At 38.9% G+C, this 16,062-nt stretch overlaps 1 protein-coding gene across 2 annotated transcripts in view; it reads left to right on the forward strand.

The window, feature by feature from the left end:
• Nucleotides 1-16,062, forward strand: part of LOC138045794 (mediator of RNA polymerase II transcription subunit 15-like) — a 30,809-nt gene that overhangs the window by 47 nt on the left and 14,700 nt on the right. Inside the window, exons 1-7 of one of the 2 annotated variants that reach the window (XM_068892418.1) lie at nt 1-28; nt 176-269; nt 5,050-5,101; nt 8,679-9,116; nt 11,805-12,004; nt 13,260-13,421; nt 13,947-14,022. The exon at nt 1-28 is cut by the window's left edge and continues 47 nt beyond it. In XM_068892418.1, coding sequence (XP_068748519.1) covers nt 1-28; nt 176-269; nt 5,050-5,101; nt 8,679-9,116; nt 11,805-12,004; nt 13,260-13,421; nt 13,947-14,022 — 1,050 coding nt within the window. Of the gene's footprint in view, nt 29-175; nt 270-3,908; nt 3,932-5,049; nt 5,102-8,678; nt 9,117-11,804; nt 12,005-13,259; nt 13,422-13,946; nt 14,023-16,062 lie in introns of those variants that run through there. The other variant, XM_068892419.1, reaches the window with a different exon arrangement.

Below are 16,062 nucleotides of genomic sequence, written 5' to 3' on the forward strand. Positions count from 1 at the left end.
CATTCCGGCAAAAAGTTCTTGCTCAAATGTAAGTATATCATTCTTAACCCGCACAGACGATGCTTCGGTACAATGTTAAGTATTGCTTATCGATAGGTCTCTTTCTTGTTGGTGTGTTAAATTGGTTTTACATTTTTCGTAACTACGCAATTGGAACTTCCGTTTTCATGATCAGTGAGGATGCAGTAAAAAGATCAGGGAATCCAAATGTGATGATGAAGAACCCAAATGAGATGGAGAGCCAAGTCTACTCCAAAGCCAACAATAAGGTAAGTGACGATATTATGTGTGTCTCAGTAAGCCAAAAGCTGAAATTCATCTGGTATTTCACTTTCGTTGGAGATGCTTACTACTTAACATGTTAGAATTTTTGAGTCGCAACTTCCAGACTAAATATTTAAGAAGTAGATTCCATGTTGCCGTGTTTCTGTTCAGTAATAGATCACAGATGACTTCAAAATGTGGTAACAACAAAAAAGTACTGGCAAAAGCCGAGTGTCACTGATGTTCTTCCCACATTTTGACGTATTTTTGACATTTTGATCTATTACTGAACAGACGCACAGTAACGTGGAATCAATTTGTTTTGTATAATAAAGAATTAATGGTTTTTGATGATGATGTCAGCTGTGTGTCTGTGCTCTAATACAGTAGGTCATGGGTGAGAACCAATCAAAATGCTCGCATTATGAGCTTGTTATATAAACACAAATCGATCAATCACAAAAACATTCAATTTTTGTGTCTACCTCCATCCAACCCCCTTTATATTTTAAAAAAAAGCTTATCCCTTTAAAAATGTAAAGGCACTGTAGCCATTGAAATTGAGGGACTTGGCCAATCAACAATTTCTAGAGAGGGTTGGCAAAGATACATTGTATCAGTGACCTGGGCATGCAATTGTTCTCATCATCATCGTTATTGTTATTGTTGTTAAGGGTATTTTTACCAACTTTATTGGCTTTCAAAGCCAAGGGCTTTTCGTTCCAGCATTTGGCACATCTGAAGAGCATAAAAATAATTAACTAGTAGTAATCAAAGATTAGTAGTGCGTTCTCCGCCTGTGATATTAGCATAAAGGATACATTTAAAAAGAATACTTGTGTTACATCTAGTACTCCGTGTATTCTGAGCTGGAAGCACAAATATCAGCTAATATCTGTAAAATTTGCTCTCGCGTTTCCATTTATCCGTGGTTTATTTTAACAAACTCCCGGACAAACTCTGTGGGACTGGCATTAATTATTATTTCCGCTGATGAATAAAAATAAGTCAGCTTTTAGATTGCCCTTCCTTAGTTCTGGCTTACTCTTATAGGTCTTGGCTTCAGAGTACTATTCCATCGATTCAATTTCGACCTTCGCCGGAAACAGACTGAACTATTTGTGGCCACTGCAACTATAAATTAAAGTCACCAAATGTAATCAAACTATAGCCAATGAAATATGGTTGTTCCCACGCGTACGGTTAACATCCCAAAGCCAAGGCGATTGAAAGTTAAGTTCGTGAACAGAATAAATAATGTTGTATCAGCTATGTAACAAAGGCACATCATCTCACATCCTGACCAAACAGGTCACGCTCGGTCCAGAATAAAAATGACTAGAAACAAGCGATAGCGAACAAATCGTCTGGTATACATGTGCTTTGCAATGATGTAATTTGTTTTCGCCTTACCAAAAACTCTCACTCCAGGATGCATTGGGACTGCATTCTCCTTTTTGTTGAATGCAATCAGAGTTACAAACAACTTCAAAGAAAATCCCAAAAAGTGGAAAACAACGAAAGAAGCCACAAAAGAGAACAAGCATGACGTGACAAATGGACACGAAAACGAGGCCCAAAGTCCCTGAAAAAACCTAGAGGGGCGGCCAATTTGCAGTCTTCACAAAAAATCTTGATTTCTCGTGCCTGCAAAATGAAAACTAGGATGAGTTCTCTCGAGAACGCAATTATTGGATGAGTTTGAGCATGAGAGCGATAATTATCATTGCCAAAGTTTGTGTGCTGAGGCGGATAACACCAACTGAGGCCTTGATAATTATCGCTATCATGCGAAAACTGAATCCAGTAATTATTTTATTATGCATATTCCTGAGCTGCACTTGTAAGGACAAGAGGACTAACTCATCCATTTCTTTGGATGAGCCGCAAATCAAAGAATGTTTCTGAGATTGGCAGTCTTTTTTCCTCTTCCCTGCTGGTCAGTGTGTTAGGTGACATCACTTTGCATGCATAAAACTAGTCTCTAGGTATGACGTCAATTCTACATAAAAATTAATTATATAAAATCTATTGTCTGCAGGTATGACTTAAGAGAAACAGAGCAAGCAAAAGTTATCTGCCTGCTAATAGCCAATCAAAATCGAGCTGGTGACACCAATGCATAATAATTAACAATTATCGTATATTTTAAGTCCAATGCTGATGATCTGTCACTGTGACATTGGGTTACTGAAGTCTTACATGTACGTTTCAATTCAATTACCGTAAAAACCCCGCAGATAAGCCGCACCCTGAATTTAGCAGCTCAAATTTTGGGAAGAAAGTTTTTCTTGAAAGAAATCAAAAGAAATCGTGTCTTGAGAAGTCTTCTTCATCATCCACTGTTCATCGAACGTAAACTCACTATTAACATTGAACTGGAAAAAACCTCAAAGTCTTACCCACAATTTTAGCACTTAAACATAATGAACATTGTTTCTACCAACTTTGACATAAGATTGATCTTTCTCTGGTATTTGTTGACAGGAATTTCTTTATTCAACACAGTTTTTCCATAGATTTTGCATTGCAACAAGAACGTGAAAGGACCATTCGAAGCTTAGTAACCAGGCATTAGATCGGACGCGAAATGGAAAACTGGACGCTGGAAGCAGCTTGATGTTTTTAGAGTTTACACAAAGCGATAAACTGCACAAAACATTGCCCAGTGTAACAGGGTCTTTATTATTTTGTTCGTCAGTATTTGACACAAAGCCATTAATTTTGTTCGTCAAATTTCTTATCGAAGTGCTAAACAGTGAAGAAACAATGGGCCATCTACCACGCGAATACTCGAGAATAGCGTGGTATTTTCTTGCTCGTGGAGGATCAATTACTGTTGAAGTTACAGGCTTTCATCGATGCTGCAAACAGGTTTGCCTGAGAATGTAAATTCCATGCAGTGTGACGTTTCTGTCGACAAAGATGGTTTAACGCTTTTAGGGACGACAATTGTAAGCGCTGTAATATTAAAGCTTACTCTTATATGAACAACCGCTCTTTTAAGAGCCAACAAACTTACAAAAGCAATGACCAGTACTCCCTTATACATGTAGGTTTGTGTAATATTCATTTACATACTTTCTATAAATGTGTCATTTAACGGATAAAGGCGTTGAAATTCATGACACCTTTTTCAAATTTCCCGCAGATAAGCTGCACCCTCAATTTCTAGCGACGAGTTTTTACGGTATTCTGATTTGAAGTGAATACCTCATCAATCAGATCAATTTTCTTGCAATACTTCATTTGAATTTTTATATTTATTTTTTGGTTGACATAGGTTATATTATACCAGTAAATTACAAGGTTAAACTTGAAGATTCAGTGTCAAATTCTTGCTATTGCATTTGTCATTGAATGGGTTGAGCGTCCAACTGATGTTATGGAGGTCATACACATGTACATTGTAGGTTTGAATCCTGCATTGTGTTAGTTCAGTACTGTTGTCCTTCAGGCTGTTGCCAAGTACATGTACATGTAACTGGCTTATCATATTCTTAGTAGTATTCATAAACTCAATTAAAGTCAATAGGTTAAACCATGGCCATTTTGATGCTGTATCTACAATATTTAGTAGTCATGGGGTTTTGCTGTAATGTCATTTTCTCAACTTCAGTGGGATATGTACTGCTGTGACATTATTTACATCTAGGAAGTATCTATGGTATGCTTCAAATTTTGTCTTGATTCAAAATTTTTTTAACCAGTTCATTTTTTCTTGTTCTTTGTTTCAGGTTATAATAATGATTATTATATTATGACTATTGTAGCTCCGTGAGCGGGCAAGCTGGAGCTATCTCAATGCCCGCTTGGGATTTCTCGCTTGGTCCCGCAAGATCAAAGATCATTTTTTGGTGTTTTATCCCACATAATAAATCCCTTATTGACCAAGCTTATTCGGTCAAGATGGATGGATATTGACCTTGTTCGTTTTTGCGTCTTTATGGACCAACATGCAAAAAAAGACCTTGGCCAATATCCAGCCATCTTGACCTCATGCTTGGTCAGTAACCTATTTTATTTATTTCTTTGATCGTGAGCGGGCGGTATCCTGAGAATCCTGCAATCTGATTGGTTCCGGGAGCGTGCAGTATTTTCCTATCACCTGACCACGGTCATGGTAACCAACTATGCTAAGCGCAGAGTGAAGTTGCGAATTGAAAGAGCGTAGTTTCAATTTGTCTTAATTGTTTTTTGCAATAGAGCAGTGTTATTGTTCAACTTTCACATAAAAAAGCAATGGATTCTGACGAAAACTATCACAGTGAAAGCGAATTTTATTACCCAAACAAAGAGGATAAAGAGAACAACGCTGAGGAAACTCAACCAAGCTTTAAAAAAAGATGACTTTTCCAGTTTTTCTTAATAGTTTCTCCCACCTTCTAAAAATAGAATTTAGAAATAAATAAAAATGATATTCACCGGCCTTGGTCGGTCTGTATTGGGAAAAACTGTGCCCTCTGTCTCAAGTAAGGCCCTCGGCTTGTGGCTCCGGGCCGTACTTGAGACCTCGGGCACAGTTTTTCCCAATACGGACCTCCCGGCCGGTGAATAACATATATATATTAGAGAAAGGAAAAATCAAAATTAGACGGGTTCAAACCAAGAAAAAAAAAAAACCCACAACACTTAAATTAAGCATGTTGCCTACAGTGTATCGTCATGGTGTTGAATTGCCCTGAGCTCTATGTGGAAGGTCTTGATGTTATACGATGTACAATGTAGCTGTAAGAATGTATTTAGATTCAATGAAATATTTAGTGCAAGTTTTTCTTTATCCAGGTGGAGTACCTTTCATATGTTGCTCGTCTTTTGGTCTATATTCGAGACATAAGTAAGTATATAATATTTTGCAAGAATGACCTTTTTTTTTTTGTGCGGGAAGGAGGGGGCACTTGGTGTGTGTCTTTAAAATTATGCAGAGGGAGCAAAAGAGTAGGAGGTTACCCTTATTACAGTAACTCAGTCACTTGTTACTGCAGTGGCTCTCATTGGCGCTGCAGAATGAGTGGCAAAGACACAAGAAACAGAGTTTGCTCAACTGCGAGGGGCCTGGCGGGATAAAATGAGAGCCTGCAAGGATGGCATTTTTTCTTAAATGCAGCGCCAGCATTCTGATTGGTGAAAATGATAGGTGCTGTTGTTATCTGCCATAACAACAGGCACATCATTATAGAAAAGCATTGACATGTCAAAAGTGAATCGTCTGGCTGTCAAATTACTGTTGTTTGCAAAGCGAGTACCCTTCAAAATGTATTGATAGCGTTCATGAACACCACCATCCTTGATGTTGGAGCTAGTTCATTAGTTGGGGCAAAGCGTGCAGCAAGCTTGTTATTAACGTTCTTTCAGCGAGTGATCTTACAGTACAGTACAGTACAGTACATGTACATATATGTAGTTCATCATTCTTTAAGAATCAGTTTGAGGAAAAAACAGCAAAGATCAAGCAGTCATAAGGTTTCTTTTATCAAAGCAAGCAAGGTTTGAAATACAACACCTTGATATTTTTCATGTCATTGATGCCATTAGCAGTCAGAAACTAGTGAGAGTTGTTTTTTTTGTTTTAAGTGCCCACTGTTCTGTTCAGCAAGTACCGGTAATATAATTTTGATGAACCACACGATTGTTTTGAAGTTCATTTTTTAATGAAGACAATACAGTACATGTTTCAGATCAGACATCATCCATCGTCAGTTGTACAGTGAGAAATAAAATGAAAATATGCAATAAATAGTATAACAAAGTGAGATATTAACAAGAATAATTAAGGATGAAGGCACAAACCAAAAAAGGAGTAAAAGCTAAGAAAGCAGGCTAATTAGTATGAAAGGGATAAATGAAGATGTTTGACCTGGGAATTTAAGGAAGGCTGCTCCCAAAGGATGTGCGTGGCTTCCATGATTTTCAGTTGGAAGCTTGTGGAAGCAGAGTCTAGAATTTTGAAACAATCTTCTGAACAAACTTAAGGGAGCAACAATTTTCAGAACTTCTCAGGTGTTTAAAGATGTGGGAATGTTTGTCAGAGGAGAGATGTTTGCGGATGCAAGTGGCGAAGTGTCTGTTGGTTGGACCAACATAACAGGCACTACAGCCTGCACATGAAAACCTATATATGACTTGTGATCGCAAATGCATAGGGATAGGATCCTTGACCCCAAACCAACTCCTGATTTTACATTGGGTGAACACCAACTTAATGTCTCTGAGGTCAGTGCAAAAAGTGCTAACTAATTTCTTAATTCTGCATGGCCTTGTGATAGAAAAAGTTGGTGTTCACCCCATGTAAAAGCAAGAGGGCATGTAGTTCCCGGTGTTGTGGTCTGTCTTCTGTGATGTATCATGGTTGGGAGGGTAAATGCTCGGAGATATTAGCTACACCAAGCTACTCTAAAAATCCGAGGGTAAATAAAGATATATGATATGATATGATATGATGATATGAAGAGTTGGTTTGGGGTCAAGGACCCTATCCCTGGAGATTTACAATTGCGAGTGATTTATAGGTTTTCATGTGCAGGCTGTAGTGCCTGTTACATGTATGTTGGTGCAGCCAACAGACACTTCACCACTCGCATCTGCAAACATCTCTCCTCTGACAAACATTCCCACATCTTTAAATCTTGCTAATTTAAAGCACAAAATGAATATTTTTGTGCTGGTTAGGCTTGATACATGTATTCTGTCGCCGCTAGAGACCGATCATTTTCCCGAGTAGCAGCTGGTGATTGAAGCCCATGTTGTGGAAAGTAGACAAGTTAATTGTGACTGATTGAAAATAAGTCTGTCGCTCTTCACCAGGTATGTCTTTCACTCCTATCTGTATCGTTTCAGCTGGAAGATTTCGTTGCATTTTTAAGTTGACGTCACAAACATGAAAAATAGCTTCTGAACTGAAGGAGTGCATCAACATTGAATTAGCAGAAATTTGGAATCGGGAGATAGCGATGACAATGACTCTTGATCGAGGAAAACAGTGCAGTAACAATTATAGTTCAGGATGCAAATATATTTTAAGCGAGCTGCGTGTGATATAAATCAGCAGAAATTAGATAAATAACTTGCTGATTCAATATTTCCGCATAAAAGCTGTCAGAAGACAAAGGAAAAAACTTTGTGCGACACCCGTTTTGAATCTCACAGAAATCATAACATTTGTAATAAGTCCAAGTAAATGTAATTTAAGGGAAGCCCTGAATGATAGCGAGTACAGTAACATAAATCCATTCACATAAGTTTGTTTACACTCCATGTAGTGTGCGAGGGTGAAATGTTTTTAAATGTAGGCATGGTGCTTGCAACGTCATTTTAAAGGTGCAGTACAAGGCGACTTACCACAGGCTAATGCCATCAGAAATAAATGCCGGCAAAGTGAAATTATGCAAATTTCGAAATTGGCGACATGTCAAATTTCACCGCCAGTCGATGGGACGCCAATTGTTGTTGAATTACATTGTACGGCTACAAAAAATTGAAAATGCATTCTTTTTTACTTTTCTTTATGGTATTAAATCTATAATTTTCACATAGCAAATTCTGCGATATGCGTACACTTTACTTGATGTAGGCGACATACCTTCTTGTGATGTGTTGGTCACAGTATCCACCAAAACCGTAACCATGGATCAAAATTTGGTACATGTATCTTGCACTATCTATCCACAAAGAATGATAATATTTCCAAGGGGTGTGCAACAAAAATGGAATTCTGGGATGGGAGGAGGGGGGGATGGATATTTTCTGGAATTAAGTTTTCATTTTATTTCTCACTGTACAACTGATGATGGATATTGTCTTATCCAAAACATGTATTGTCTTCATTAAAAACAAAACTTTAAAAACATTGTGTGGTTCATCAAAGCTACAGTTTATCCTACTTTGTGCTGCTACAAAGCCAAAGTAACATAATAATATTATTACAATGTGTGTTCACGAGCTTTTTTCAGTGATAAACCTGTTGGTTGTTTATAGCTTTATGTGAATTTCATGCTTTGTGCTGTTGCTTTTACGTTACCATTATTTTGTTGTGCAATATAATTCCACAACAATTCCATTAACAAAGGCACATATTCATGTAAAATGGACATACTGTACTCATATTGATACACATACAAGTCACGTATGCATGTCAACAACCCATACATGTACATGTAGGTGGGTAAAGTACTGGTACCGGTATGTGGAATGAGCTTACCTTTCACTGCACTGTACATGTACAATGTAGAAGTGACTTTAAATGTCCTAGCAATGTTGAGTGTTCTTGATCTCACTGCCTTTCAAATCCTTCTAAGAACGGATGTCCCTCTCCTGCTGACAACTGTACACACTTTTAATTAGTTCCACGGACCTAACTAAGTGATACTCGATGAGTCTACCATCATCATAGTCATTATTTTGGATGCTACATGTAGGACCCCAAGGACAACAGCCACAACCAAACAATATGGTTCCACAGCCAAATATGAGGCCTCAGATAAACAGGCAACAACCCTTGAACTCTGTTGGTGCACAGGGTACCAGTCAACAATTACCACTGCAGCAGGTTCAACAGCCTGTGCAAAGGCCTGTTGGTGCCTTGTCTCAGCCATCTATGCAGGTGCCTGTGTTTTTCGACAAGTCGGGATTAACGCGACAGCAGATTCTCAGCCAGCACCTCCAGCAGCCACAACCACAACCGCAACAGCCAATGCAACAGCATCAACTGCAGACTCCAAATATGCTGACACAACCACAGTTAGGAGTTCCACCACATAGTCAAGCTGCACATCATCAAATGACACAGCCCCTTAATGTGCCCTCAAACCAGGTGGGATCACCAATGCCTGTACAACAGCAACCAGTTCTTCCAGGTAAGTGCATGTATGGTAGAACATACAATTAATGTTTCGTCCCGAGGGAAACAGTAACTGTTAGTTAGGGAAAACAAAACTAGCCTCCAGTTTCCTGAGGGACCAGACATGAAGTACATGTACTTTGTTACACATTTTGTGTATTTAGACTTTCCCTTCAACAATCACATGAAAACACTTGGCACAGGCAACAACCTGGGAATTGTGTCCCGGTCGGGATGCATTTGAATTTGATCAGGAGCATGAGACCAAGAATCAAGCAATCCCAGTGCTTGTATGTTGAGTGAAAGTCTTGGTATAATTTTTTATGACAGTAAAAATCATTCAATCTAGTCTTCCTGTTTGGTATACATGCACTGCAGTCGTGAATGTATGTACATGTAATCATGTTGCTGGAAATTTTGGTAAATGTTTCTGAACCCCTTCTCCTCAGGGTTGTCAAAAAAGATTTTAAGTAGAAGGAAAATGTAACAAGTACAATGGATGGTACTACACTTTAGGTCCTGTGGTTTTCCTCTTTTTACTGGCGTAATAATTATTGTCCAGAAAAGTTCCAGGACTACATATACGTAAAATTTTGAATTATTGCTTACCACTTACATGTACAACTTTAACACCCAATTATCATTCGATGTATTTTGTCCTTCGTTTTCGTTGGCCTAGAGCCCACCACGTAACCTGCAAAAGCTGCCTATAAATAAGTGTTTTGCTGCAAATAATATTCTGCTCAGGTGCAATTGAAATCACGCTCTTGTGAGAAAATGGCAGATCGGTTCCCTGAGCTGTCAGGGAATGATTTAACATCTTTAGTTGATCGAAAGAACAGTGCGAATACTAAGAAAGGAACAAAATTTCAATGTATTTCGAAAGTATGTCAAGGAAAAAAAGGTAGACGAAGAGTCACTCGTGTCATCGACGCGAAGGACAGGTTGGCGAATGCATATGTACTGAAGAGGTTTTATGGTGAAGCCAGAAAAAAAAGAATGGCGAGCTTTACACCAAAGCTTCACTTGTCGGGATACGCTTTGAAAACTGTGAAATTCTTCAGCTTTGTTGATGCCTAGTGGTATTGAACATTTGACTGTAAGTACAATTTGAAGTCTTCAAATATAATCATGCTGAGAAGGAACCCAATTGATTGGTGCCATTACTCGACTCTACAAGGCAGCTCGGGCTTATGGCTTCTCGGAAACAAAAACAAAAAAAGCAAACTCGGTGATCGAATGATTGAACAATAATAATATTATTGACCTCGGTTATTGCAAAATATCGTGATTTGTCAGTGTCTCGCAGATCAATTATTTGCCTCAGTTCGGCTTCGGCAAATAACTGATCTGCTCGCCACTGACAAATCACGATATTTTGCTCAACGTCCTCCAATAATTGCATTTGCATTTCTGCATTTCAAGACATAAGAGGTTGATAACAATTCATCATAATTTACAGTGTACAAGGAAGTGATCAAGTTATGGCTTTTTCTCGGGGCATATCTGTTAATAAGACTACCGCACTTGTTTGAATATTTTTGATTATTATTCAACACATTGTGACAATGTCCAAATATGGTCATAGTGTGCTCAATATTTGTCATGCATACTCAACGTATATCCTGCGATGTATGTAATTTTGTGTGTCACGGAGGAAAATGGTAGTTTTTCCAGCTTTTTTTTTCAATAAACGTAGAAAATTGTGACCTCTCACGCGAAAACGTACACTAATGAACGACTTTCCGTGTATGACCGAATTCCGTGTGGTAGCCGTGTGGCACCCGTGAGGTTTTAATTTTAAGCTGTTCTCGCGGCTTGGCTCACTTGTGCAACCGACCTGGTCAGCCATGTAAAAAGATGCCCACTCGTTCGCTAGAAAAGTCCACTCGTTTGAACCAGGTAGGCAACCGTGTGATAAAATTATATCACATACCACACGTTTGGAGAAGCGTCCACTCGTTCAAACAACACCGTAAAACCAAAAACGAATCATTCTTTCAGATAATTATGTGTCATACAGTGTTTCTTGTTTGATCACTCATCGCTCGATCGATTGATTTTGCATTGAATCTTATGCTTGTTATCTATATTTATTTATTTGTTTTGTTGCGCTTCAAAAAGTTTTTTTGGATATTAGCGAGAATCACAAGGTTGAGTTCTGCACATGTCAGTTCCAGGAAATTGTTTACATTCAACAACATGACTTCCTCCGAAAACTGCTACATGTAGCAACACGGACCATTTTTCACACCACAAGACCACCCACATCCGTCTCATGAAAACTTTTTTGCATTGGCGATTGTTTCTTCATTTCCAAGCATGTCTTGATTGCATTCCACCATGATAACATGAGTTGAACTGATTGTTGTGTTACCTGTCACATGATTTTTCTCTTTTGTGCTATGCAAATTGGAAGGCATGCGTTAATAATGCGAATAATATTTTGATCTTCACGTTTTTCCCAAGCAATCTCTCCAGGGTGATGAAATAATGGATAATTGTTAAATAATTATACCAAACATGCTCCCTTGCCACACTGTGTGGGAGTGACAACAGTCTATTTACAGAAAATAATAATACATGTAAGTTGATGAACCTCTACCAACAGCTATCTTCATTCGTTGATGGTTCTCTTGCAACAGCTATGCCTTTCTATTTACAGTGTAGATTGTGCTAATATTCTTGGCTCTGTTATTTTTAGCACAACAAACCAAGCATCCAGTTCCAGTGAGAATGCAACCTGTGCCTTCCCCAGTTGCACCAACCATGACCTCTACATCTATGCGAGCACCAACTCCTTCGTCTGCTCAGCATTCCACTCAGACCAGTCAGGCTCCTGTTGCCCCATCACCAGCCCCTATTGCTGCATCTCCAGTCATGCACCCTTCTCCCTCTCCTCAGGTAAGTCCTTGACTTGTGTACATTTACAGAGCTTTACACTAAGCTCTTAGCATGATTTTACCCTTTAAATATTATAATTGTTTGTTTCATGTTTAAAAACATTACCTTTTCCTGTGTCATTTCACTCATCAAGTGTTAATCAGTAAAATTAATGAATGTCATAACCTTATAAGGCTTTTATCAGCGCAGGAAGCTGTACTCTTAACCCGTCTCTGCTCACTTTTTGAAAAGAAGCATGGATACATGTACATGTAATTTGTACATTAATTAGCACTCTTTGATGAAGTTTCTGTTCTTTTGATGTACTTCTGGGGTAACTTTTCCGGTACTAAATTGTTTACAATAAGTTAAGATTTTACTTGTCAGTAGCCATAGTGATAAAGTTGAACTCTCAAAAATGCATTAGTTGAGTGTTTACTTGTCCAAGAATAGTAGACCTATGTTGAAATGTTGTTAGAGTTCTTAGGAACACAGTGCTCTTCCCTTCTTGGTAGGACCATCATGTTCATTTCTTGCAATGGGTTTCTGTGTGTTGTTGATGATGACGAGGATCATCATCATCATAAAGACACTCCAACTCACACAGCCTTCTCTTTCTAACACCACTCTAAGCAATTCCCTTGGTAGACAGCCTGTGTCCCCCTGCAGTTGTGAGATGTACCGTAGTGTACACTGTGTGTACAACACTTGAAAAGTGTTAACTAAAGTCACTGTGTTTAGCAAGATAGTCATTACCTATCCTTTCCTTGGTCTTCTCCTTCTCTGTCCATGTCATTCAATCAACCAATACACCAATCAATAATTACTTTTTATCAATCTTTATTTTTATACACACAATCAAATTATCATGATAATTATATGACGATTGTTTATCCTATGAATCGTGTGAATTAGCCTACATGTAGAATACATTTAAAAAACTTAACTACCAAAGCTAAAGAAAGAAAATTAATACACTGTGAAATAAAACTTTGAAATTAATTTCCACTTACATGCAGTAAAAATAGTCATTAAAAAGCTTTCCCATTGAATGAAATTTTAAAGCTGTTAAAACTGTCGGTTGTAAAAGATCAACTGCTACAGTGTACCTTAAGTCGTCATTAAATACAGAGTGGGGTAAAGGTCTTCTGAAAAGCAATGTGGCTTAAATTGCAGTGTTGTTGACAACCACTTTCCTTCGAGGATTTTCATGATGGTGTTGAAGAGTTCCTAAAAAGTTTGTCTTTAAGTGTTTTGTAATTGTGTCATTTTGCAGCATGGTGTAGCGGCATCACCAGTTGCATCCTCTTCAGTCCCTACTCCTGGTACAATGAATGTTCATTCACCAGCATCTGTACTGAATCCTGGTTCTGTTGGTGCCCCTGCAGCCAGCCCCGCATCACTCAACCCTGCTGAAGAACAGGCATACTTGGACAAGGTGGGTGCAAGAAGTTTGGCTTAGGTTTTGTAGACAATAATTATAGCTCAGAGAATGGTGTATTGCGTAGCTTAACCTCAATTTGACTAAAAATGTATTAGAGGTGTGGCAAGGAGGCCTACTGCATGTGGAAAGGGCAAATATTAAAAAGAAAAAAGCCTAAAACAGGAAAGCCGATTGGATACTACATTGTAGATCCTTAACTTGCAATGGATCAAAATACTGAAAAGGGGGAGATATTGAGGAAGAGCCCCCAAACTGATAAAAGCAAGTCTGGGCAACGGTAGCTTATTTATTGCATAACTGAAAAAGTAAACTCAAAAATGCACAAATCTAAATTTCCCAATGCACGTGTCCTTCAACAGAAAATGGCTGAATTTCACCTCTGATACACGTACACTATACATATAATATTATTTATATCACAAGGGGTCTGGAATAAAAGGTGTATTTTGTATCATGAGTTGGGTTTTTTTATTACAGATGAAAAACGTTAATTCATGTATCCTCTGTTCAAACCATCAGCTGCAAGAACTACAACCTTATGTTGAACCACTGAGTAGAATGATTACCAAGATGAACAGAGAAATGAGAGATAAAGGTACATGTAGTTATGGCTCATAATCATGTTTTACGCATAACTAGGCTCATTGATCAAGTAAGACTAGGAACAGTCTGATTAGAGTGTAATGTGAAGTGCTAAGTATCTACCCCATATGAACCATGTGAGCGTTAGCCCTACGGATGGAAATGGGCCCACACGAGGACAGAGAAAAACTCTGACCAGGGTGGGAATTGAACCCACGACCTTCGGGTTAGATCTCCGCCGCTCTACCAACTGAGCTACAAGGTCAGACGGGAGCAGGCCGTGGGAACTGAAGATCTTAAAGTCACGGCAATTAACATGTACGAGTACAAGTAAGGATTACGTTTTTGCAAACGTTTTCTTTGTCCTTGTGTGTGCGCATTTCCATCAGTAGGGCTAACGCTCACATGGTTCCTATGGGTTAGATACTTAGCACTTCACATTACACTCTAATCAGGTAAGTCTGTTTTGTATTTTAAAGCTTTTTACAAATATTGTTCATGAATAATCTTTTAAAAATGCGTGGTTACCCCCAATTTTCTTTTTCGATTTCAATAACACTTGTTAAGATCTACATATCCCGCATAAGAGATCACTCACTTCCCCGCTAATACACAATGTTTGTTTGCGTGCTTACATGTACCTTAGGTGCATGTTGTCATGGTTGATGTTTTATTCTGGTTCTCAACCCTCTGCCCCAAGGAGTTTTCATCTAGTTCTCAAGTTTGTCTTTCTCACCGAAAATCAGCATGTATTGTAGTTTTACAATACAAGTTGAGTTGATCGATAACGGGCAACGGGCGAAGGAGAACTGAAAAAAATCAGAGTCCTAGGCGGGAATCGTACAGGTCACATTCTGTACCCATTGAGCTACTAGACCTCCAAAGGAGTTAGGTCGTTAATGTAGGTCCGAATCAATGCGTCCCGCTTGCTGAGGCTCTACAAAGTCCGGCAAGCGCCTCAAGTTTTTATTACAAATATTTATTGCAAGTAATGTTCGCCCCGTGGAGGCGCGGTGGCCTCATGGTCAGTGTGCTCGACTCCGGACCGAGTGGTCCGGGTTCGGGTTCGGGTCCTGGCCGGGGACATTAGGGCCCTTTATACGAGAGAAAATAAGCCGCGGCTTACTCTGGCCACGGCGTACATAATACGGGAAAGGAACTATTTATACGAGTATAAACTCCCCGGCCAGGATAAGCCGCGGCTTGAGAAAGCCGTGAACGCAGATTTTGTACCATTTACACGGGGTGTTCGCGTCTTATGCAAGCCGCGGCCAGAGTAAGCCGCGGCTTATTTTCTCTCGTATAAACGGCCCTATTGTGTTGTGTTCTTGGGAAAGACAGTTTACTCTCACGGTGCCTCTCTCCACCCAGGTGTATATAGAGATTACTTCATGGAAAATGCGCGCGTAAGATTTTTATTCACGAGTTGAGTAGTATCAGAAAACAAGCGAGTGAGCGCAGCGAACGAGTGAGTTTTCTGATAGGAAACGAGTGCATAAGAATCGTACAAAGCATTTTCCATGCTATAATGTGTTTATTTCATAGGTACTGAGGTTTCTTTCGTGGTAGTGTTTGATAGACAAATTTATTTCGCTCAAATGGAGTGGGGCGATGAAAGCAATGAACAATGGTTTAAAATCGCCCAACCGACAATTTATTCAATAAAATTTACTTCACGTACTGTGTTTCAGATATTCCAAAGTGTTTTTATTCCAAAGTGTTTTTAGTTCCAAAGTGTTTTTAGTTCGTCACTTGTCAATTCTACCGGCGCTTTGGGTTTATTTCCCTTGCCTTGTTTCTTTAGTTGTTTTTGTTTGGCCTAAAGAACCTCTCAAATATCAGGTCGTTTGTTATGCTTGCGGAATAGCCCTTTTTCTTCAGTTGTCGTTCCAATCTAGCCACTAAACTTCGAAGGAATTTCGGCTCGTATTCATTGCCGTCTTTAGTGCGGACGGAGATGATAAATTGGTTGATGTATTCAGTATTCATTCAGCTCAACCACTGGAATAACTTCCATTTTCCTGTGTTCGACCTTCGTTTTCAAACTTCGTTC

Source organism: Montipora capricornis, chromosome 4 (assembly GCF_036669925.1).
Source record: "Montipora capricornis isolate CH-2021 chromosome 4, ASM3666992v2, whole genome shotgun sequence".
NCBI lineage: Eukaryota > Metazoa > Cnidaria > Anthozoa > Scleractinia > Acroporidae > Montipora > Montipora capricornis.